Source organism: Schistocerca serialis, chromosome 2 (genome assembly GCF_023864345.2).
Source record: "Schistocerca serialis cubense isolate TAMUIC-IGC-003099 chromosome 2, iqSchSeri2.2, whole genome shotgun sequence".
Classification (NCBI taxonomy): Eukaryota; Metazoa; Arthropoda; class Insecta; order Orthoptera; family Acrididae; genus Schistocerca; species Schistocerca serialis.
In genome coordinates this window covers 1089499933-1089524057 of record NC_064639.1, presented here as the reverse complement: position 1 = coordinate 1089524057, position 24125 = coordinate 1089499933, and the positions used below count along the sequence as shown (strand labels likewise).

The 24125-nt window shown below is 41.6% G+C and overlaps 1 protein-coding gene across 1 annotated transcript in view; it reads left to right on the top strand.

Moving 5' to 3' along the window:
• The window catches only part of LOC126456705 (serpin B6-like), a 93797-nt gene that overhangs the window by 13193 nt on the left and 56479 nt on the right, over positions 1–24125 (top strand). Inside the window, exon 3 of the mRNA XM_050092445.1 lies at positions 23479–23658. Within this exon, the coding sequence (XP_049948402.1) occupies positions 23479–23658 (180 nt within the window). The remainder of the gene's footprint in view (positions 1–23478; positions 23659–24125) is intronic.

The following is a 24125-nucleotide window of genomic DNA, read 5'->3' as shown; positions in this document are numbered from 1 at the left end:
CAAATGGGCTGCGTCGTCACTGTTTCTGTTGCTAATTTATGAGACACGCTACATGCGTCTGTAGCAAATCCTAAACAATATCACTAATTTTAGTTTCAGACATAAAAAAGGGCACACTTAAACATGTGAGCCACAAGTGTTCAGAAGCCTGTCAGAGATTTAAACGGATCTGTTGCCCAAATTTATAAGTAAGTTGAGGTGAGTAATACAGGGTGTCCCAAAAAGAATGAACCGATTTTAAATAGAATTATTTATTAGGAAGAATGGTATAACACCAACAAATTGCATGCTAAATTACTCACAAAAGACAGAAGTTTATAAAAATCCATTACAAATGTTCAATATGTCCTCTGTTGGCTGCACGGAAGACATCAAGCCAATAGCCGAACCCACCGCAAACTGAGCGTAAGGTGTCCTCTGTCACTGAAGCTACAGCAGCTGATATTCTGGTTTTTAGTTCATCAGTGTCACGGGGTAAGGGAGGAACGTTAAGCACGAAATCGAATATGAAACGCCCACTGAATTGCGATCACTGATTGAGTACGACTAAATTCAATAACACAATACGTCTTCCGTTGCGCGGACGCCATATTGCGCGAGACTGGCTGCACGCTCCAGGTCAGCGCTCGTAGCGACATCTAGCGGATTTTTCTGAAACTCTAGACTATGCCGATTACATCTAGCGCTGTTTCAGTTAACTAGTGACATTTGTCTCAATATTATTACAAGTTAAAATCGGGTCATTCTTTTTGGGACATCCTGTGTAGTACACTGAGGTGCCCAAAGTCATGTGATACCTGCCAATATCGTGTCGGACCACCTTTTGTCCGGCGTAATGCAGCAACTTGACATAGCATGTGATCAACATGTCGTTGGAAGACCCCCGAAGAAATATTGGGCCATGCTGCCTTTATAGCCGTTGTAACTATGCAGGATTTTGTGCACGAACCGAGCTTTAGATTATATCTCATGAATTTTCGATGCAATACGTGTCAGGCGATATGGGTGGCCAGATCATTAGTTCGAATTATCCAGAACGTTGTTCAAACCAGTCGCAAACAATGTGGCCCAGCGACATGGCGCACTATCATGAATAAAAATCCTATCGTTGTTTGGCTGCAAACGGTCTCCAAGTAGCTGAACGTAGTTTTTTTCACTAAATTATCGCTTCAGGTGGACCAGAGCACCCAGTCCATTCCATCTAAACACAACTCGCACCGTCCGCCTCCGTAGCGCAGTTATAGCGCTACCGCCTACCACGCAAGGGGGCCCGGGTACGATTCCTGGCAGAGGACTGGGTGTTGTGTCTCCTACATCATTTTCATCACCAGTGACACACAAGTCGCCGAAGGTGGGTCAACTGGCAATACGGCGGCCGAACCCCGAATACCATAGGAAGTGACAAATGGCTGAGCAGAGATGGCTAGAGGACAAATTTAAGGATGTAGAGGCTTATCTCACTAGGGATAAGATAGATACTGCCTACAGGAAAATTAGAGAGACCTTTGGAGAAAAGAGAACCACTTGTATGAATATCAAGAGCTCAAATGGAAACCCAGTTCTAAGCAAAGAAGGGAATGCAGGAAGTTGGAAGGAGTATATAGAGGGTCTATACAAGGGCGATGTACTTGAGGACAATATTATGGAAATGGAAGGGGATGTAGATGAAGATGAAATGGGAAGAGTTTGACAGAGCACTGAAAGAACTGAGTCGAAACAAGGCCCCGGGAGTAGACAACATTCCATTAGAACTACTGACGGCCTTGGGAGAGCCAGTCCTGACAAAACTCTACCATCTGGTGAGCAAGATGTATGAGACAGGCGAAATACCCACAGACTTCAAGAAGAATATAATAATTCCAATCCCAAAGAAAGCAGGTGCTGACAGATGTGAAAATTACCGAACTATCAGTTTAATAAGTCCGGGCTGCAAAATACTAATGCGAATTCTTTACAGACGAATGGGAAAATTAATACAAGCCGACCTCGGGGAAATTCAGTCTGGATTCCGTAGAAATATCGAACGCTTGAGGCAACACTGACCCTACGACTTATCTTAGTAGCTAGATTAAGGAAAGGCAAACCTACGTTTCTAGCATTTGTAGACTTAGAGAAAGCTTTTGACAACATTGACTGGAATACGCCCTCTCAAATTCTGAATGTGGCAGGGGTAAAATACAAGGAACGAAAGGCTATTTATAATTTGTACAGAACCCAGATGGCAGTTAGAAGAGCCGAGGGACGTGAAAGGGAAGCAGTGGTTGGGAAGGAAGTGAGACAGGGTTGTAGCCTCTCCCCAATGTTATTCAAACTGTATATTGAGCAAGCAGTAAAGGAAACAAAAGAAAAATTCTGAGTAGGTATTAAAATCCATGGAGAAGAAATAAAAACTTTGAGGTTCGCCGATGACATTGTAATTCTGTCAGAGCCAGCAAAGGACTTGGAAGAGCAGTTGAACGGAATGGATAGTGTCTTGAAAGGAGGATATAAGATGAACATCAACAAAAGCAAAACGAGGATAATGTAATGTAGTCGAATTAAGTCGGGTGATGCTGAGGGAATTAGATTAGGAAATGAAACACTTAAAGTAGTAGATGAGTTTTGCTATTTCTGTAGAAAAATAACTGGTGATGTTCGAAGTAGAGAGGATATAAAATGTAGACTGACAATGGCAAGGGAAGCGTTTCTGAAGAAGAGAAATTTGTTAACATAGAGTGTAGATTTAAGTGCCAGGAAGTCGTTTCTCAAAGTATTTGTATGGAGTGTAGCCATGTATGGAAGTGAAACATGGACGATAAATAGTTTGGACAAGAAGAGAATGGAAGCTTTCGAAATATGGTGCTACAGAAGAATACTGAAGATTATATGGGTAGATCACGTAACTAATGAGGAGGTACTGTCTAGAATTTGGGAGAAGAGAAATTTGTGGCACAACTTGACTATAAGAAGGGATTGGTTGATAGGACATATTCTGAGGCATGAAGGGATCACCAATTTAGTATTGGAGGGTAGCGTGGAGGGTAAAAATCATAGAAGGAGACCAAGAGATGAATACACTAAGCAGATTCAGAAGGATGTAGGTACTGGGAGATGAAGAAGCTTGCACAGGATAGAGTAGCATGGAGAGCTGCATCAAACCAGTCTCAGGACTGAAGACCACAACAACAACACGATCATTCCATTTTTCACAGCTCACGCCATTATGGAGTCAGCACCAGCTTGCACAGTGTTTGTTGACAACATAGATTCATCGCTTCGCCGGGTCTGCGCCACACCCGAACCCTACCAACAGCTCTAACCGAATGAAATCGGACCTCATCTGACCAAATCACGGTTTTCCCATCATCTAGGGTCCAACCGATATGGTCACGAGCCCAGGAGAGGCGCTGCAGGCGATGTCGTGCTGTTAGCAAAGGCACTCGCGTCGGTCGTCTGTTGTCACAGCCCAGAACGCCATATTTCACCGCTCTGTCTTAACGGATACGTTCGTCGCACGTCCCACATTCATTTCTGTGGTTATTTCACGCTGTGTTACTTGTCTGTTGGTACTGACTGCTCTACGCAAACGCTCCCGGTCGTTAATCGAAGGCTCTCGGCCACTGCATTGTCCGTGGCGAAAAGTAACACCTCAAATTTGGTACTGTCGTCACACTCTAGACACTGTGGATCTCGCAATACTGAATTGCCTAACGATGACCGAAATGAAGCGTCTCATGTGTCTGGGTCCAACTTCCATTCAGCGTTCAAAATCTGTTAATTTCCGTCGTGCGACCACAATCACGTAGGAAAGTCGTTCGCATGAGTGACCTGAGTAAAAATGACAGCTTCGCTAATGCACTGGTCTTTTATTCCTTATGTACACGATACTACCGCCATCTGTATAAGTGAAATCTGCTATCCCATGAGTTTTGTCATCTCAGTGTATATTTGAGAACAACTTAATAATCAGCTTAATGGTGGCTAGTGTGGTTAGTTTTTATTTGCTGGTGTGCAGCCACTTCTGATCTGGCTGCCCAATGACAGCACAATCACAAATATAGTAGCTTCTGTAAAAGAGAGTATTAGGTGCACTTTACAAATGTCGGAAGAGATAGCCTGTGTGTTTTTATGTGTGTGTGTGTGTGTGTGTGTGTGGGTGGGTGGGTGGGTGTAGCATGAGGATACCAGAATGGCTCAATATATGTTTAGGTGTGGTTCATGTATTACATACAGACACGATAAATCGTGCTAATGCATGCACTTGGTTTTACGCACTCGGGTCATTGGGGCTCTAGTGGCTCACTTGTTGTGTCTAGGAAGTTCACTCCACTGTATCATACATTCATGGAAATTATCTGCAATCGTCATTAAAATTAATGCCTATTTGCCACAAAATCGTTTGCTGATGTCTATTGCCTACCGAAAAATACACTACTGGCCATTAAAATTGCTGCACCACGAAGATGACGTGCTACAGACGCGAAATTTAACCGACAGGAAGAAGATGCTGTGATATGCAAATGATTAGCTTTTCAGAGCATTCACACAAGGTTGGCGCCGGTGGCGACACCTACAACGTGCTGACATGAGAAAAATCTCCAACCCATTTCTCATACAGAAAGAGCCGTTGACCGGCGTTGCCTGGTGAAACGTTGTTGTGATGCCTCGTGTAAGGAGGACAAATGCGTACCATCACGTTTCCGACTTGATACAGGACGGATTATAGCCTATCGCGATTGCGGTTTATCGTATCGCGACATTGCTGCTCGCGTTGGTCGAGATCCAATGACTGTCAGCAGAATATGGACTCGGTGGGTTCAGGAGGGTAATACGGAACGCCGTGCTGGATCCGAATGGCCTCGTATCACTGGCTGTCGAGATGACAGGCATCTTATCCGCATGTCTTTAACGGATCGTGCAGCCACGTCCCGATCCCTGAATCAACATATGGGGACGTTTGCAAGACAACAACCATCTGCACGAACAGTTCGACGACGTTTGCAGCAGCACGAACTACCAGCTCGGAGACCATGGGTTCGATTACCCTTGTCGCTGCATCACAGACAGGAGCGCCTGCGATGGTGTACTCGACGACGAACCTGGGTGCACGAATGGCAAAACGTCATTTTTTCGGATGAATCCAGGCTCTGTTTACAGCATCATGATGGTCGCATCCGTGTTTGGCGACATCGCGGTGAACGCACATTGGAAGATTGCATTCGTCATCGCCATACTGGCGTATCAACCGGCGTGATGGTATGGGGTGCCATTGGTTACACGTCTCGGTCACCTCTTGTTAGCACTGTCGGCACTTTGAATAGTGGACGTTACATTTCAGATGTGTTACGTCCCGTGGCTCTACCTTTCATTCGATCCCTGTGAAACCCTACATTTCAGCAGGATAATGCACGACCTCATGTTGCAGGTCCTGTACGTTCCTTTCTGGATACAGAAAATGTTCGAGTGCTGCCCTGGCCAGCACATTCTCCAAATCTCTCACCTACTGAAAACCTCTGGTCAATGGCGGCCGAGCAACTGGCTCGTCACAATACGCCAGTCACTACTCTTGATGAACTGTGGTATCGTGTTGAAGCTGCATGAGCAGCTGTACCTTCACAGGCCATCCAAGCTCTGTTTGCCTCAGTGCCCAGGCGTATCAAGGCCGATATTACGGCCAGAGGTAGTTGTTGAGGGGTACTGATTTCTCAGGATCTATGCAGCCAAATTGCGTGAAAATGTAATCACTTGTCAGTTCTAGTAGAATATATTTGTTCAATGAATATCCGTTTATCATCTGCATTTCTTCTTGGTGTAGCAATTTTAGTGACCAGTAGGGTCTCAATGAAGGTTTTTATCAAAACGGTAATCATCATTGTCATCAGCAGCCATCTGACATCCACTGACGAGTGTATGTCTCGTTTAAACTCATTATTTATTGCAATCTTCAACAATACACTTTCTTGCTACTGTTTCCTATTTACTAATGTTATCTACCCACCTTTCACTGCGTCACCTGTGATCGGACCCTCACGATTTTATGATGTTTCAATTTGTACTTTTACGCGGTGACAAATTACGCACAATCCCATCAAGTTTTTTACATATCAGTCACAGATATCACTAAGACTTTGCGACTAAATGGTCTTATGTGGCTTGTTCCATTTATTAATGTCACTCAACTACCCTAAGTGCTGGCAAAGCTTATATACTGAGCTATGGCCGGCCGCTGTGACCGAGTGGTTTTAGGCGCTTCAGTCCGGAACCGCGCTGCTGCTATGGTCGCAGGTTCGAATCCTACCTCGGGCATGGATGTGTGTGATGTCCTTAGTTTAGTTAGGTTTAAGTAGGTCTAAGTTCTAGGGGACTGGTGACATCAGATGTTAAGTCCAATGGTGCTTAGAACCATTTGAACAATGAAGTGCATTGTTCTGCGTCTTCGGCCGCTACGCGCATAATCGGACGCTGCAAATACGATCTGCTTGGTCGTGGCGCGCAATCTTGGCTGGGAAACAAATCGTAAGTCTTGCTTTCGCAACAGTCTTTAGGAATAAAAGCTTTACCCTATCACTCAGTGGAGTATTTGCACTGGTATTGCTTTGCCAAATAACGACGTTACGATCGCTGTTTTATAATTTCATACATGTGTGCCCTAACTGGATAGTTGTTGGACAAAAAATGCGATCGATTACTGATTCCGAAAAATGCGATACGTACTCGATCATATATTTCACCCTCTATTACAAAAACACCACCTTATACTTAATATTACTGCCTTCGATGTGGTTTTGACACCGTGATTATGTTTTGACACCGTGATTATTTTTGACACCGTGATTATATCTTCTAGTCCAACAGTTTTTCTTTGCAGGCACAGGAAAACAGTTGTTTGTGACTTACCTAATTAAATCCTCTAAAATAAATTTTATGACTAGGTACTTATGTACGCCAAGGTAAGAAGGAGCTAATTTATTCATTCCGAAATTTATTGTTAATTAATAATCCATTCTGTTAATGTGATTTATAATTAAAACATCAAGATGGTAGCAAGTAGCAGTGTTTCTAATGCCACGTTTAGACATCCAACTTTAAAACTTTTACGTAACCAATCATTAAAATTTATTTATTATATTATGAACTTCCACTCAACAAAATATGTGTCAGCAAATGGAAAAACAAGGAAGACCAATGCAAAATCTTTGGTTTAAAAAAAAAAAAAGTTCAAATGTGTGTGAAATCTCATGGGACTTAACTGCTAAGGTCATCAGTCCCTAAGCTTACACGCTACTTAACCTAAATTATCCTAAGGCCAAATACACACACCCATGCCCTAGGGAGGACTCTAACCTCAGCCGGGACCAGCCGCACAGTACATGACTGCAGCGCCTCAGACCGCTCGGCGAATCCCGCGCGGCTTTGGTTTTTAAACAGTTTAAGTGAACTGATATGTGAACTTCATACTGTGAAATACTGAAGTTTCAGAAATCGCAAATACGATCCTTGAGATTACATTTTTAACACTAATTATTATTTGCAGTGAATGACACACGATTAACGGTAGAGATGGCCCGTACGTCAAAAGAAGTCAAATCAATGTTAAGACAGAACTGTAATATGCAAGCTAAGACACCCAGACAAAAAATAAGTGATAACCTAGAGAAATCATTAGAGATATAATTTACTACCGTGTATTTCCGCCCATGGATCTGATAATCGTCTGGATTCCGTTAGGAACTGAGTCCATAATGCTGTGTAGGTACGTCGCATCCAGGTTAAGCCAATCTGTTCCATCGAATTGCGGGGATGCTAACATCGCCGTTTTCTCCGCTGTTCCATTATGTCCCACAGATATTCTATGGGGTTTGTAACGTCCCAAGGGTTTGTGAGTAGGTAAAAATGGTTTAAATACCTTTGAATATCTTGTCTTCGGTGTCCCTCGACGACTGCATACATGAGCTAAAATATGCGTGTTCAATAAATACAGGATACCGTAATGGATTTCACTACAGTGATGTAGGTCACAACTGAAGTAAAGTAAGTACGTAGCTTTATTCACTTCAAAACCGGTATCTTCTGAGCTGATGATAAATCTTTTATGAAATAAGCCTAGTTGTTGCTACTACAGCTAACCGATGGCAGCACATACTACGCTGGCGATATTAAATAGTCCAGATGCAGTAATTTGACAGAAGTGCTGTGTGAGGTCCGTTGCATTGTTCAACATTAATACTCAACAAAGTACGAATATGAAGTCACATATCATTCTGCTTTTTCCGATATTAAATCAAACTGTTTAACACTCTGTTCAAAAAATGGCTCTGAGCACTATGCGACTTAACTTCTGAGGTCATCAGTCGCCTAGAACTTAGAACTACTTAAACCTAACTAAGCTAAGGAAATCACACACATCCATGCCCGAGGCAGGATTCGAACCTGCGACCGTAGCCGTCGCGCCGTTCTAGACTTAAGCGCCTAGAACCGCTCGGACACCATGGCCGGCCTTTAACACTCTGTAATAATCCGTCACTGCACTGTTCTAATACGCTGTTTTAGACAATGCCCAACACAAGAATTGCTCTATTGTAAATCCAAACCTGAATCATGAACCAAGAACTTATCTCAGCTGTACGTACAGATCGGTCCTCTAGTGGGTCCAACACTCATCTGCCCTAACAATACTCGAGCCCGAGTATTTGTAGTCTTCTTACAATGTACTACTGGTTATAATAATGCAAAACATAATTTATAATATGAAATAGTTTAACAACATTATCGAACACTATAATATTCCCTACTTTGCTAGAACAACTTTAAGACATTTTCTACACAAATAAAAAATGGCTCTGAGCACTATGGGAATTAACATCTGAGGTCATCAGTCCCCTAGAACTTAGAACTACTTAAACCTAACTAACCTAAGAACATCACACACATCCATGCCCGAGGCAGGATTCGAACCTGCGACCGTAGCCGTCGCGCCGTTCTAGACTTAAGCGCCTAGAACCGCTCGGCCACACCGGCCGGCACACAAATAAAAATCACATTAATATTGAAATTACAGAAATAAGCATTCTAACAATGCTAAAAGATCAGTTAACTACATTTTGTTAATTAGGCTCGAGATTTAATTTCTACCACTTACAGATGATGAGAACGAGATATATTATTCTTTTATCTAAACATTTTTCATATATTAATTTCCTGAATCTGATTTTGATTGTGTGGTTCATGGTGTGGGTTCCTGTAGTCATGTCCTAGTCCATGAACCACGGGCAACGTATGAGTGGCCAAGTAAGTGGTCCCGACAGTCAGGATACCAGTTACTTTGGAATAAGGATGGGCATCTCGGACATATTTTGAGTCGTGGTCACCTTTGTGCTCATACGGCAAAGACTACCAAATCCACCGGTTAGTCCCTCAACCGTTAGGGGTGAAACTCAATGGGACTCGGGGCAAGTAAGGCTAGCAACCTGTTTCCCTAGTGCTTTAAATACGATGCTGGCAACAATCAGAGCAAAATGCCTCGGACCTTTGGAGGTGACGGGACTCCTAGGATACGACTTGGCAAATAAATGTTAATGAGATGGGGAGCTATTAATATCAATGGGGGCTACTCTGGGAAGAAGGTAGAGCTGGCAGAGGCTGCAAGTAAGATGGGGCTGGACGTTTTAGCTGTTAGTGACATTCGGGTAGGGGGGGCGAAAGAAGAGGAAGTGGGAGAATACAAGGTCTACCTGTCAGGAGTCAAAGCAGGAATAGCACAATGGGGTGTAGGGCTTTACATCAAGAAAGAAATGGAACCCAGCGTAGTTGCAATAAGGTATGTAAACGAACGACTGATGTGGATGGATTTGACAGTGTCTAGCAAGAAAATTAGGATTGTGTCAGTATATTCGCATTGTGAAGGGACAGATCAAGATAAGATGGATAGTTTTTAGGAGGCAATCAGTGATGTAGTTGTTAGAGTAAAGGACAAGGACAGTGTTCTGCTCATGGGTGATTTTAATGCCAGGATTGGAAATCGAACAGAAGGGTATGAAAAGGTTATGGGTAAATTTGGAGAGGATATGGAGGCCAACAGGAATGGGAAACAACTCTTGGATGGGCTTAGTAATCACAAACTCCTTTTTTAAACATAAGAACATTCACCGGTATACTTGGGAAGGCAGGGGAACCAGATCTGTCATTGACTATATAATAACAGATCAGGAATTCAGGAAAACTGTGAGGGACACACGTGTATTCAGGGGATTCTTTGATGACAATGATCGTTATTTAATCTACAGTGAAATTGGTATTTTGAGGACGAAAGTGCAGGAGGTCAGGTCCATATGTAGGAGGATAAGAGTGGAGAAACTTCAGGAAAAGGAAATCAGGCACAAGTACATAACAGTGATCTCAGAAAGGTACCAGTTAGTTGAATGTAGTCAATTACAGTCATTGGAAAAGGAATGGATAAGGTACAGGGACACAGTACTAGAAGTGGCTAAAGAATTTCTTGGAACAGTAGTGTGTAAAGGTAGGACGAAGCAAACAGCTTGGTGGAATGACACCGTCAAGGCAGCCTGTAAAAGGAAAAAGATGGCGTATCAAAAATGGCTACATACTAGAACTCAGGTAGCCAGAGAAAGTTATGTTGAAGAAAGAAACAAAGCCAAACAGATAATTGGAGCATCCAAGAAGAAATCTTGGGAAGACTTTGGAAACAGGTTGGAGACTTTGGGTCAAGCTGCTGGAAAACCATTCTGGAGTGTAATTAGCAGTCTTCGAAAGGGAGGTAAGAAGGAAATGACAAGTGTTTTGGACAGGTCAGGGAAACTGCTGATGAATCCTGTGGATTCCTTGGGCAGATGGAGGGAATATTTTGAAGAGTTGCTAAATGTAGGTGAAAATACGATCATTAATGTGTCAGATTTCGATATACAATGGGATAGGAATGATGATGGAAGTAGGATCATATTTGAGGAAGTGGAGGAAATGGTCAATAGATTGCAGTGCAATAAAGCAGCTGGGGTGGATGAAATTAAGTCGGAACTCGTCAAATACAGTGGAATCTCAGGTCTTAAATGGCTTCACAGGATAATTGAAATGGCCTGGGAGTCGGGACAGGCTCCATCAGACTGGACAAAAGCAGTAATCACACCAATCTTTAAACATGGAAACAGAAAAGATTGTAACAACTACAGAGGTATCTCTTTAATCAGCGTTGAGGGTAAAATCTTCTCAGGTAATGTTGAAAGGAAAGTGCGAGAATTAGTTGAGGACCAATTGGATGAAAATCAGTGTGGGTTTAGGCCTCTTAGAGGTTGTCAGGACCAGATCTTTAGCTGGCGGCAAATTATGGAGAAGTGTTATGAGTGGAACAGGTAATTGTATCTATGCTTTATAGATCTAGAAAATGCGTATGACCGGGTTCCTAGGAGGAAGTTATTGTCTGTTCTACGAGATTATGGAATAAGAGGCAAACTTTTGCAAGCAATTAAAGGTCTTTACATGGATCGTCAGGCAGCAGTTAGAGTTGACGGTAAATTGAGTTCATGGTTCAGAGTAGTTTCGGGGGTAAGGCAAGGCTGCAACCTGTCTCCACTGTTGTTCATATTATTTATGGATCATATGTTGAAAACAATAGACTGGCTGGGTGAGATTAAGATATGTGAAATCAAAATAAGCAGTCTTGCATATGCGGATGACTTAGTTGTGATGGCAGATTCGATTGAAAGTTTGCAAAGTAATATTTCAGAGCTAGATCAGAAATGTAAGGACTATGCTATGAAGATTATCATCTCCAAAACGAAAGTAATGTCAGTGGGAAAGAAATATAAACGGATTGAGTGCCAAATAGGAGGAACAAAGTTAGAACAAGTGGACGGTTTCAAGTACTTAGGATGCATATTCTCACAGGATGGCAACAAAAAAATGGTTCAAATGGCTCTGAGCACTATGGGACTTAACTTCTAAGGTCATCAGTCCCCTAGAACTTAGAACTACTTAATCCTAACTAACCTAAGGACATCACACAACACCCAGCCATCACGAGGCAGAGAAAATCCCTGACCCCGCCGGGAATCGAACCCGGGAACCCGGGTGCGGGTAGCGAGAACGCTACCGCACGACCACGAGCTGCGGGCCAGGATGGCAACAGAGTGAAAGAACTGGAAGCGAGGTGTAGCAAAGCTAATGCAGTGAGCGCTCAGCTACGATCTACTCTCTTCTGCAAGAAGGAAGTCAGTACCAAGACTAAGTTATCTGTGCACCGTTCAATCTTTCGACCAACTTTGTTGTATGGGAGCGAAAGCTGGGTGGATTCAGGTTACCTTATCAACAAGGTTGAGGTTACGGATATGACAGTAGCTAGGATGATTGCAGGTACTAGTAGATGGGAACAGTGGAAGGAGGGTGTCCACAATGAGGAAATCAAAGAAAAACTGGGAATGAACTCTATAGATGTAGCAGTCAGGGCGAACAGGCTTAGATGGTGGGGTCATGTTACACGCATGGGAGAAGCAAGGTTACCCAAGAGACTCATACGTTCAGCAGTAGAGGGTAAGGGGAGTCGGGGCAGACCAAGGAGAAGGTACCTGGATTCGGTTAAGAATGATTTTGAAGTAATAGGTTTAACATCAGAAGAGGCACCAATGTTAGCACTGAATAGGGGACCATGGAGGAATTTTATAAGGGGGCTATGCTCCAGACTGAACGCTGAAAGGAATAATCAGTCTTAAATGATGATGATGATGATGATGATGATGATGATTTTGATTGTTTATGGTACAAAGGGTATTGTAATTGCTTTGTTTGGTATTGCTATTATTCTCCTAAAAGCCATTTTCCTATTATCGAAAAGTAATTGAATTTAATTATAGCTGCAGATATAAGAGTATTGATCTAGTAATACTTAATGCAGGGGTGGTAAACATAAGCCTGGAATGTTACAGGTTCAAGTCAGGTGATTTTGCAGGTCAGTCGATACATAGTAGAGTGGGGGAGTGTTTAGAAAACCAATCACATTTTCTTCCAGCTCGATGAACTTTGATGTTGTCTCTGTTATCTGCCAGTGTAAGTATTTAGCTATTGTGAGGTGACCGATTCCACATGTTCATTACATGCTGATCCCACCACAATGTTCTCTCGCTTATGGTTTGGTGTGGACCTTCATTCACTGCATGTAGCAGTTCCTGTTGGGTTTGGAAACAATTTTGATTCACAAGCCGGAGAAAGTGTCTCCGGTTTCTCTCAGTAAGGACTTTTTTCCAACCACAATTCTGACGTGTGTTACACCACTGCTTGTAGACACGTGGAACAGTCCACTGGGGCATTACTAATACTCTATCCGAACATTACATGTTTGTTCTTCCTACTCATCCGCATTAACTAACATTTTTCCGCATTCAGAGTTAGCTGCCGTTAATCACACCAACTGGAAATTTTGTCATCTTGTACCTTCCTGCTGTAACTCAACTTCGACACTTTACCTTACACCACGGCGGCATCATCAGCAAACAACCACAGACTGCTGCCCACTCCGTTCACAGAACACACATATATATATAGGTTGGTCCATTGTTAGTGACCGGGGCAAACATCTCACGAAATAAGCATCAAACGAAAAAACTACAAAGAGCGAAGCTCGTCCAGCTTGAAGGAGGAAACCAGATGGCGCTGTGGTTGGCCCACTAGATGGCGCTGCCATAGGTCAAACGGATATCAACTGTGTTTTCTTAAATAGGAACCCCCAGTTTTTATTACATATTCGTGTAGTACGTAAAGAAATATGAATGCTGTAGTTGGACCACCTTCGCTTTGTGATAGATGGCGCTGTAATAGTCACAAACGTATAAGTACGTGGTATCACGTAACATTCCACCAGTGCGGACGGTATTTGCTTCGTGTTAAAATGGACCGTTTACCAATTGCGGAAAAGGTCGATATCGTGTTGATGTATGGCTATTGTGATCAAAATACCCAACGGGCGTGTGCTATGTATGGTGCTCGCTATCCTGGACGACATCACCCAAGTGTCCGTACCGTTCGCCAGATAGTTACGTTATTTAAGGAAACAGGAAGTGTTCAGCCACATGTGAAACGTCAACCACGACCTGCAACAAATGATGATGCCCAAGTAGGTGTTTTAGCTGCTGTCGCGGCTAATCCGCACATCAGTAGCAGACAAATTGTGCGAGAATCGGGAATCTCAAAAACGTCGGTGTTGAGAATGCCATATCAACATCGATTGCACCCGTACCATATTTCTATGCACCAGGAATTACATGGCGACGACTTGGAACGGCGTGTACAGTTCTGCCACTGGGCACAAGAGAAATTACGGGACGATTACAGATTTTTTGCACGCGTTCTATTTAGCGACGAAGCGTCATTCACCAACAGCGGTAACGTGAACCGGCATAGTACGCACTATTGGGCAACGGAAAATCCACGATGGGTGCGACATGTGGAACATCAGCGACCTTGGCGGGTTAATGTATGGTGCGGCATTATTAATTGGCCTCCATTTCATTGACGGCAATCTAAATGGTGCAATGTATGCTGATTTCCGACGTAATGTTCTACCGATGTTACTACAAGATGTTTCACTGCATGACAGAACGGCGATGTACTTCCAACATGATGGATGTCCGGCACATAGCTCGCGTGCGGTTGAAGCGGTATTGAACAACACATTTCATGACAGGTGGATTGGTCGTCGAAGCACCGTACTATGGCCCGCACGTTCACCGGATCTGACGTCCCCGAATTTCTTTCTGTGGGGAAGGTTGAAGGATATTTGCTATCGTGATTCACCGACAACGCCTCACAACATGCGTCAGCGCATTGTCAATGTATCTGCGAACATTACGGAAGGCGAACTGCTCGCTGTTGAGAGGAATGTCGTTACACGTATTGCCAAATGCACTGAGGTTGGCGGACATCATTTTGAGCATTTATTCCATTAATGTGGTATTTACAGGTAATCACGCTATAACAGCATGCGTTCTCAGAAATGCTAAGTCCACAAAGGTACATGTATCAGTTTGGAACAACCAAAATAAAATGTTCAAACGTACCTACGTTCTGTATTTTAATTTAAAAAATCTACCTGTTACCAACTGTTCGTCTAAAATTGTGAGCCATATGTTTGTGACTATTACAGTGCCATCTATCACAAAGCGAAAAAAGTGGTCCAACTAAAACATATTTCTTTACGTACTACACGAATATATAATAAAATATGGAGGTTCCTGTTTAAGAAAACGCAGTTGATATTCGTTTGACCTATGGCTGCGCCATCTAGCGGGCTAACTATAGCGTCATCTGGTTTCCCCCTTCAAGCTGGACAAGTTTCGTCTTCGTAGTTTTTTCGTTTGCAGCGGTCCCATCATACATCCCTGAGGCACCCCTGACGAAACCCTTGTTACTGATGAACGCTCGTCGACGTGGACAACATACTGTGTTCTCTTACTTACGAAGTCTTCAGTCTTCGAGACACTCACGTATCTGTGAACCTATACCATATGCTCGTACCTTCGTTAACGGCCTGCAATAACCCACCATGTGAAATGCTTTCCAGAAATGTAGAAATATGGAGTCTGCCTGTTGCTCTTCGTCCACAGTTCGCAGTATATCATGAGAGAAAAGGGCAAGCAGAGTTTCGAACGAGCGATACTGTCTAATACCACGCTGATTCGCGGGCATAAATTTCTCAGTCTCAATAAAGTTGATTATATTCGAACTAAGACTATGTTCAAGGATTATGCATTAGTTTTGTAATTTTGAGGGTCCGTTCTTTTACACTTCTTATATACTGGAATCACCTGCGCTTTCTTCCAGTCACTTGGGACCTTATGCTGGGCGAGAGATTCATGAAAAATGCAAGCTAGGTAAGGGAGCAATGCCGTATAGCACTTCGTGTAAGATCGAACTGTGATTCCACCCGGACCTGTTGCTTTATTTGCTTTCAAATCTTTCAGTTGTTTCTCTACGCCAGGGATGGTTATTACTAGTCGTCCATACGGGAGTGTGTCTGACGGAATGTTTGAACGGTTCGTGTCTGGATATGTCGTCTTCCAGGCAACGGCTGCTGGCAACATCTACCATTCGCGGACACGGGCTCTTTGTGGCAGCATTATGCTGTGGGGAACATTCACCTGGGCTTTAAAGTGACCTGTGTTTGTAATCGAAGGCACCATGGCATCTGTGGTCTACGTGAACATTACAGTGGATCAGCAGCATCCCTTCATGCTTGATGTCTCCCCCGACGGCGATCACATCTTCCAGCAGGATCAATATCCATGTAACAACGCCAGAATTATGCCACATTGGTTTGAAGAGCACGTTGATGTCTTGGCCACCAGATTCGACTGATTGGAACTAGTTGGAAAATATCCTCATTGCTATCGAACGTCAGGTACGCGACCTTCAGCACTGTACGGGAATCACGTGACCTGTGCATAATCTGGTGCCACATGCCTCTGGGAACCTACGAAGATCTTGTCAAATCCATGTAAAGCAGAACTGCTGCTATAGTTCACTCCAAAGATGGATCAATACACTATTAACTAGATGGTCTGAATGTTTCGGCTCATCCGGCTCGACACCAGCAAAGCCCTTTCTTGGTCCATACATCATCATCCGCTTCGCTCTGTATCTCATTTTCACTTTTGTTATAGCCATAATCCTGTTTTCCTCCACAGGCTGTTCCCCGATGCATTTGTTCATTTTCTTGTCTCTTCCACAAGTTCCAAACACTCACGTCTCTGAAACTTCCTGGCAGATTAAAACTGTGTGCCGGACCGAGACTCGAACTCGGGACCTTTGCCTTTCGCTGGCAAGTGCTCTATCAACTGAGCTACCCAAGCACGAGAATATCCTTTCTTCCAAGAAGGCGCACAATCCGCTATGGGACTTAACATCTACGGTCATCAGTCCCCTAGAACTTAGAACTACTTAAACCTAACTAACCTAAGGACATCACGCAACATCCAGTCATCACGAGGCAGAGAAAATCCCTGATCCAGCCGGGAATCGAACCCGGGAACCCGGGCGTGGGAGAAAATCTCTTACGTCTCTATTTCTTGTCGATCAGCTCTCTATTTTAGAACAATTTCTGGTCGATTACAATGAAATTATTTTGTAAGCGAGGTTCCTCTTACGGTATTCCTACAAAATATGTGAATACAGAGAGGTCGCTTAAAGTTTTCCATTCTTACCGTTTGTTTGATCTCTAGATATTGTTTCAAAGACATTATTCCATCATGGAGTTATCAAGTTCTCCATTTTGTGTACGACCATTTACACATTATAATATTTACAGAAGCTGTATGCTTTATTATATAGGGTGTATCATAATTAATGGCGTAAATGCGCACAGTTGAATGTACACGATATCCGAAGCAAAAAAGCCTGAATTAACATGGGTTCTAAAACGTATACGCTGAGAACTATCAGCACTACTTCATCTTTGATCCTGTAAAACAAATCTCATCTACTAAAACCTCTTCAACTGCAAGCTTTCTCTTTCATGTTTTGAAAGGTGGTCCTGTGGACCAAAAGAAGAATAAACATATTCAATAAACATGGGCTCAAAAGTGCGTGCTATAAGATCTATGAGTACTTCTTCGCTTTGTACATACTATTGAGCCAAATTTAAAACTGGTGCGTCCCAATGGCAAACAGTTACGAGGTTTCAAAAAATTGACCCTTAAATTGTGTTGCGCAGTGTAATTACAAGCATGAAAGAGAAGGCATGCCCTCTCAAGGATCTTCGTCGCTACCGGGTGCCCAGAAAATGTGACTAGTGTACGATCTGGGTGAGCTTCAATTCCAGACGGAGTAAGAGCCGAGCTGTTTTAAAACCTGCAAATGGCAGAATTATGTCAGAACAGCAACATTATGCATCTCCTGACGAATCATATGCAGATTTAAGAAACGAATGATGACTGCAGAAAAAGAATTCACGAAGAAAAGGCAATGCCTGTATCCTAAATTTTTAAATAGGATTTTCAAGATTTGAAAGAAGGGTTAAGATGAGAACTCCAAGACTGCATTTTGTAAAACAAGAAGGTAAGCTATCGAGACGACCCAGAACCCTAGCTCCAATTCGGAGGTTCAGCTCAGCGAAGACAATTGAAATTAATTGAAGTTAACAGTTTTTTGAAACCTGACGAAGGATCTGCTCCTGACGAAAGAATCCTGATGTTCCGTTGACAAGACGTGGCTAAAATCCTGCGTCAAAACGGAACACTTATTATTGGCGAGAAATTTGACAGTTATTCGAAAAAAGACAACTGCACGCAGTACACACTGACATCGGAAGAACAGAAGAAAAGTTAAAGATACTTCACGTTTTATTTGCTTTCTACCCAAACAAAAGTCAAAATACGTCAGAAACACTTTTTTCTGGATTGAAAACTAAGGTGCCTGGGAGGACACCGAAAACTGCAGTGTTAGACTTTGAAATGGTTACAATTAAAGCTATGCAAATAGTGTTCCCCAAAACATCCCTTTCCGGTTGCAGTTGTCGATTCAAGCTGTATTTGTTGTAGAAAATACAAGAATTGGGATTAAAGAAGGAACATAAGGATGAGGAAGAAGTCCGATTGTTTTCCCGCGCGTGTGCTGCTGTAGCACATCTTCCACCAAACAGTTTTTATAAAGTGTGGATGGTAATAACGCAGGAAATGCCCAGTGGGGAAAAGGTCATGAAATTCGCGGACTAAATGGTCTATCAGTGAACGGATAAACCCAACACACCTACTGAAATGTTGAATTTTTCAACCAGCGGCGCAGGACCACGAATGCTGTTAAAAGGATGCCATAGCTCCTCCATAAATCAGAAACATCCGAATGCATACTTTCTGACAAATAAGCTGAAGGAGGAAGCTATAAGCATTTCTGAAATTAAAAAAGAACCCATTGGCCGGCCTCCTCAAAATACAAGAAAGAGATGCAAAAAGCCAATACAGAAATCTATAACGACTCGGAGGACTTAAGAAGCTATTTAAAATCTCTGGGTTAGTTACAAGGCTGAGTGAGAAATTCATAAAATAAGACAAGAATTTTAAGCATTCACTGCAGTAAAGTTGTGGTAAGGAGAAAAAGTGTAAAAATAAAAAAATGTAGGTCAAAGCAAAAAAGAACATTTAAACATTCATGTGTACTAAATACATAATCAGTCCTAAACCTGACTAAGAAGGGAAGGTATGTCCTTATTTCTTTGATGGTCGGAAGACCCACAGCTAGAATACTTGTTTAATTTTATCCATATTTTGCAGCTTCAAATGTCACTGTACTCAATACACTCGAGGTATGAATTAAAAAACGCCTTCAGTCACAATTTGTCGTGTTTTATTCAGTTCACGATACATTTCGGACCCTGTGGGTCTATCTTCAGGTGTAATTCGCCTTAATACATGCTTTATTTGTTCTCTTGAAAGAGATGAAATGCATATTCCTGTCACGAAAAGGTTTGATGTTTGGTTACGATTTTCGTAACTCAGACGCGGAAAATATGTGCGAGATAGTGGAAAAGATGAATAGTGTGAACTTACCAAATAATCCACGAAAAGCGTTTTTAACGTTTTAGCAACAGCATAAGTTTTTTCCTTCATCGTTTTCACACGTATCACTTAATTCAAGAGGCACATTCGAAAACACATTTTTGTAAACACTTCACATATGTTTTTGTACATGGTGTGCTCAAATATGAATTTTTCATAGTTCTAAAGACATAATTATTAAACAGTTGACATATGCAGGAAACAACTGACATATGCTGGAAATAATTTTAGAACAGATCTTTAAAATTACTGAAATAGCTGTGACCAGATTGCCAAAAGGAAATGTTAGGTAATGTGGATGAAGTCAGAAGTAAAATCTCAGTATAAGAAGAACGAAGATACTGTTAAGTGCTGTTATAGCACATATTTACAATTAGGTAACACACAGCACCCATTAGAACTAAAAGCTGCTGAGGAGTATGTTGAAAGTATTATAAGCAAAATGCAAACTGAAATCACACATAGACACGAAAAGAAATTAGAAGCCATGCGACTAAAAATGCATCAGCAGCAGGACAACCAACCATTCAATAAAACACGGTTTTATGAAAGAGTCATTAACCAAACTGATATCACCTTCAGTGAAGAAGAACAAAATCTACTCATGAGAGGGCTAAAGCACAATGTAAAACCCAGATTAAGCAAGAATAACCTAAAAAACCTTATTATACATACTAAAATAGCAGCTGATTTAGCTGACCTAAATAATATTGAATAGACGGTCCTAGCACACAACGTAAAAAAAAAAAAAATTGTTCTGAAAAGCATAAGTAATGTTAATGAAACCCTCAAAGCAGTTTATCAAGAGAGAAAGCTAGTAAACAGCATTAACATGAAACTCAATAATAACAATGCCATGATTCTGTAAGCTGACAAAAGCAATTCTGTAGTAATTATGAACAAAGATGAATACATCACTAAAACACAAACTTTCTTTTATGAAAACAACATAACAGAGCTCAAGCAAGATCCAATTATAAAATTTCAAAACAAAACCAGAAAAATGGTTAATAAATGCAATTTCCTCTTCACAGAAAAACAAGCAAAAACATGCATTTTAATTAATCCCACAGCCCCAAGACTGAGAGCTCAACCTAAGACCCACAAATCCCAAGTTCCATTGAGGCCTATTGTTAATTCTAGAATACACCTGCTTCCAAAGTCTGCCAATTACTGAACAAAATTCTGAAACAGTGCTATACATGTGATAAATCATACTTAGTTAAGAACACAAAGGAATTAGCAACTAAAATTAAAGACATAAAAATTTCTGTAAGTGCCAGGTTCGCCTCTTTATGTAACTAACCTATTTACAAACGTACCAACTGAAGAAACAACAGATATAATTTTTGAAAACATAATAAAACACAAAAAATTGTCAATTGCAAAAATATCAGAAGTCAAGGACATGCGGCAGCTAATTTTGTCTCCCAATTACTTTATATTCAATGGAAAAGTTTATCAACAGATTGAGGGTCTTGCCATGGGCAGTAGCATATCAAGTTTTCTGGCAAACATATTTCTCACTCATCTGTAAAGTAAGTTCTTTAATGAAAACAATAAACTGAAAAGTAAAATAATATATTACTGGAGATATTGATGATGCCTTGCTTATATTTGATGGAACAAAGATGAGACCAAAGCACTTCTAGCATTATTCAATTCTTTCCACAGAAACATAAAATTCACAATAGAATATGACAACAAAAGAATAAATTTCCTTAAAATCACCAAACATCAACAAACACATAAGTTCAGCATACACAGAAACTCATCAAGCCATCCCACCACACAGAAACATGCTGCATTTATGTCCATGCTACACAGGGTACACTCTCTTGATCTAGAGGAAAACACCCTCAAGAATGAGATAGATACAATAAAGAGCATTGCCATAAGCAATGGCTACATAGCCAAGGCAACTGACAATTTAGACAGACAAATACACAAAAGCAAGACAACGAATGGAACACTATGAAAGAAGAGAAAATATTCGCCAGCATACCATACCTAGGCCCCATATGACAAGCAATAGCTAACCTTTTCAAAAAAACAAATGTAACAGTTTAATTCTCAACTAATAATAAATTAGGAAACTTACACATCCATAACATAAAATCAAATACGCAAACATACAACAACAGTGGAGTGTACAAAGTATCATGCCCCAATTGTCCTGCCTACTATGTAGGGAAAACGGGCAGGAACTTCAAAATCCGTTTTCAAGAACATGTAAATGCTTTCAGACTCAATCACTTTGAAAAATCAGTCATTGCACAAAATGGCTCTGAGCACTATGGGACTCAACTTCTGAGGTCATTAGTCCCATAGAACTTAGAACTAGTTAAACCTAACTAACCTAAGGACATCACACACATCCATGCCCGAGGCAGGATTCGAACCTGCGACCGTAGCGGTCTCGCGGTTCCAGACTGCAGCGCCTAGAACCGCACGGCCACTTCGACCGGCAGACATTGCACATCATATGTTGGAAACAAAACATGTCATCAACAATATAGAAAACAATTTAGCAGTATTACATAATGAAGGCAATGGTAAGACCCTAAATCTGTTAGGACAACTTGGGACATACATCCACAAAATCAAAAAAACCAGATCCATGTTAAATGAACAAACAGATTTCGCAAGCCACGGATATTTCACTAACTTTAAAGATCTGTTCTAGAATTATTTCCTGCATATGTCAATTGTTTCATGCATATGTCAATTGTTTAATAATTATATCCTTAGAACTATGAAAAATTCATCTTTGACCACACCACGTACAAAAACATATGTTTACAAACATGTGTTTTCGAATGTGCCTCTTGAATGAAGAGATACGTGTGAAAACGATGGAAAAAAATACTTACGCTGTTGCTAAAACGTTAAAACGTTTTTCTTGGATTATTTGATAAGTTCACACTATCCATCTTTTCCACTATTTCGCACATATTTTCCGCGTCTGACTTACGATATTCGTAACCTAACACCAAACCTTCTCGTGGCAGGACATTCAAGAGAACAAATAAAGCATGTATTAAGACGAATTACACCTGAAGATGGACCCACAGGGTCCGAAATGCATCGTGTACTGAATAAAACACGACAAATTGTGACTGAAGGCGTTTTTTAATTCGTACCTGGAGTGTATAGAATACTTGTGGTCGGAAACACCACGCTGACGTCACGGGTCGCAAAGCCCACGGCCGGAAAGCCTACGACAAACTTCACCAGGCCACCCTCTTACATTAACAATGCACAATACGATAATAAGCATGCATACCCTGTGTGGGTACGCGATACAGGCAAAAAGAACATAACGCTGAGAGTCCTCACCTTATAAAATCGTTGGAATTGCATTTTTTGTTCCTGTTCATAAAGTATTACATATTTCAGACGCGAGAAGTGTCTAGATAATGTCTTAAGAGCGGAAAGTAAAATTCACATTTATTTTACGGGTATGTCTTGATCAGGCAAACTTTTACACTTCGCTACTACCGGTTTCGGCTATTGCTATTTTCAAATCACAAAATATTCTGATGCAGTATCAACGTCAAACTAAAGAAGTAGGTACATAGTAAGCGCACTTATTATGTACCTACATAACGGAGGAAATGCCCAGTGGGGAAAAGGTCATGAAATTCGAGGACTAAATGGTCGATCGGTGGACGGACAATCCGAACACACCTACAGAAATGTTGAATGTTTTCAACCAGCGGTGCAGGGCACTTAACTGTGTACCAGCATGGTTAGTTTGACGTTGAAACCACATCAGAATATTTGTGATCTGAAGATGGCAGAAGCCCAAACCGGTAATAGTGAAATGTAAAAAGTTTGTGTGACTGATCAGACAAACGGACTTGTAAAATAAAGTTCCAAAATATGGCCACGGACTCATTTTCAGACTTTATGTCTGTAGTTGATAAATTCACTTATTTGTTTCTAGGTGCTGGCGCAGCAAGAAGGTAACTTGTTCTTTTCGCCATGGAGCATACAAATAATCCTTGCCCTTGCATTTCTTGGAGCTGGCGGAAACACGGCGAAAGAGATGGCGAGCGGACTCCGTCTTCCGGAAGATAAAAATGCTACTGAGCAAGGTTTGAGTGACATACTGAGTCAGATGAAGGTGGGTATGATCATAGTCTAAATTCAGTATGCTTGTTGGTAAGGTTCTAACAGAAACAAAAATTTGAATTTATTTTACATCTGAAACGGGAGTGGACAGTATGACTTCGCACAAAATTTGTACCACGATCTTCACCGTCGTCATCTCGCGCTGTGTGTATTGGTCTGAAGTGTGCTCGCTATCCTAAATCCAACCATGTATTAAACTACTCATGATTACTTTGTAACGTGATGATATTGCTGTTCTAGAAACCTGATGCTGTGTTTTCGTTTGACTAGATTCTGACACTACATCAAACAAAATCCTAGTTGCTATAAATTTCACTGCTATTAGTAAGTTTTGCCCTGTTGTAATCTGCCAGCAATACTTGGTGAACACTTTATTCCGCAATACCTTCCTCTTCTGTCAAGCTGCCAGCCTTCGTCTGCTCTTCTCAGACTATTCACATCCAGACTTCGGAGCTCCAC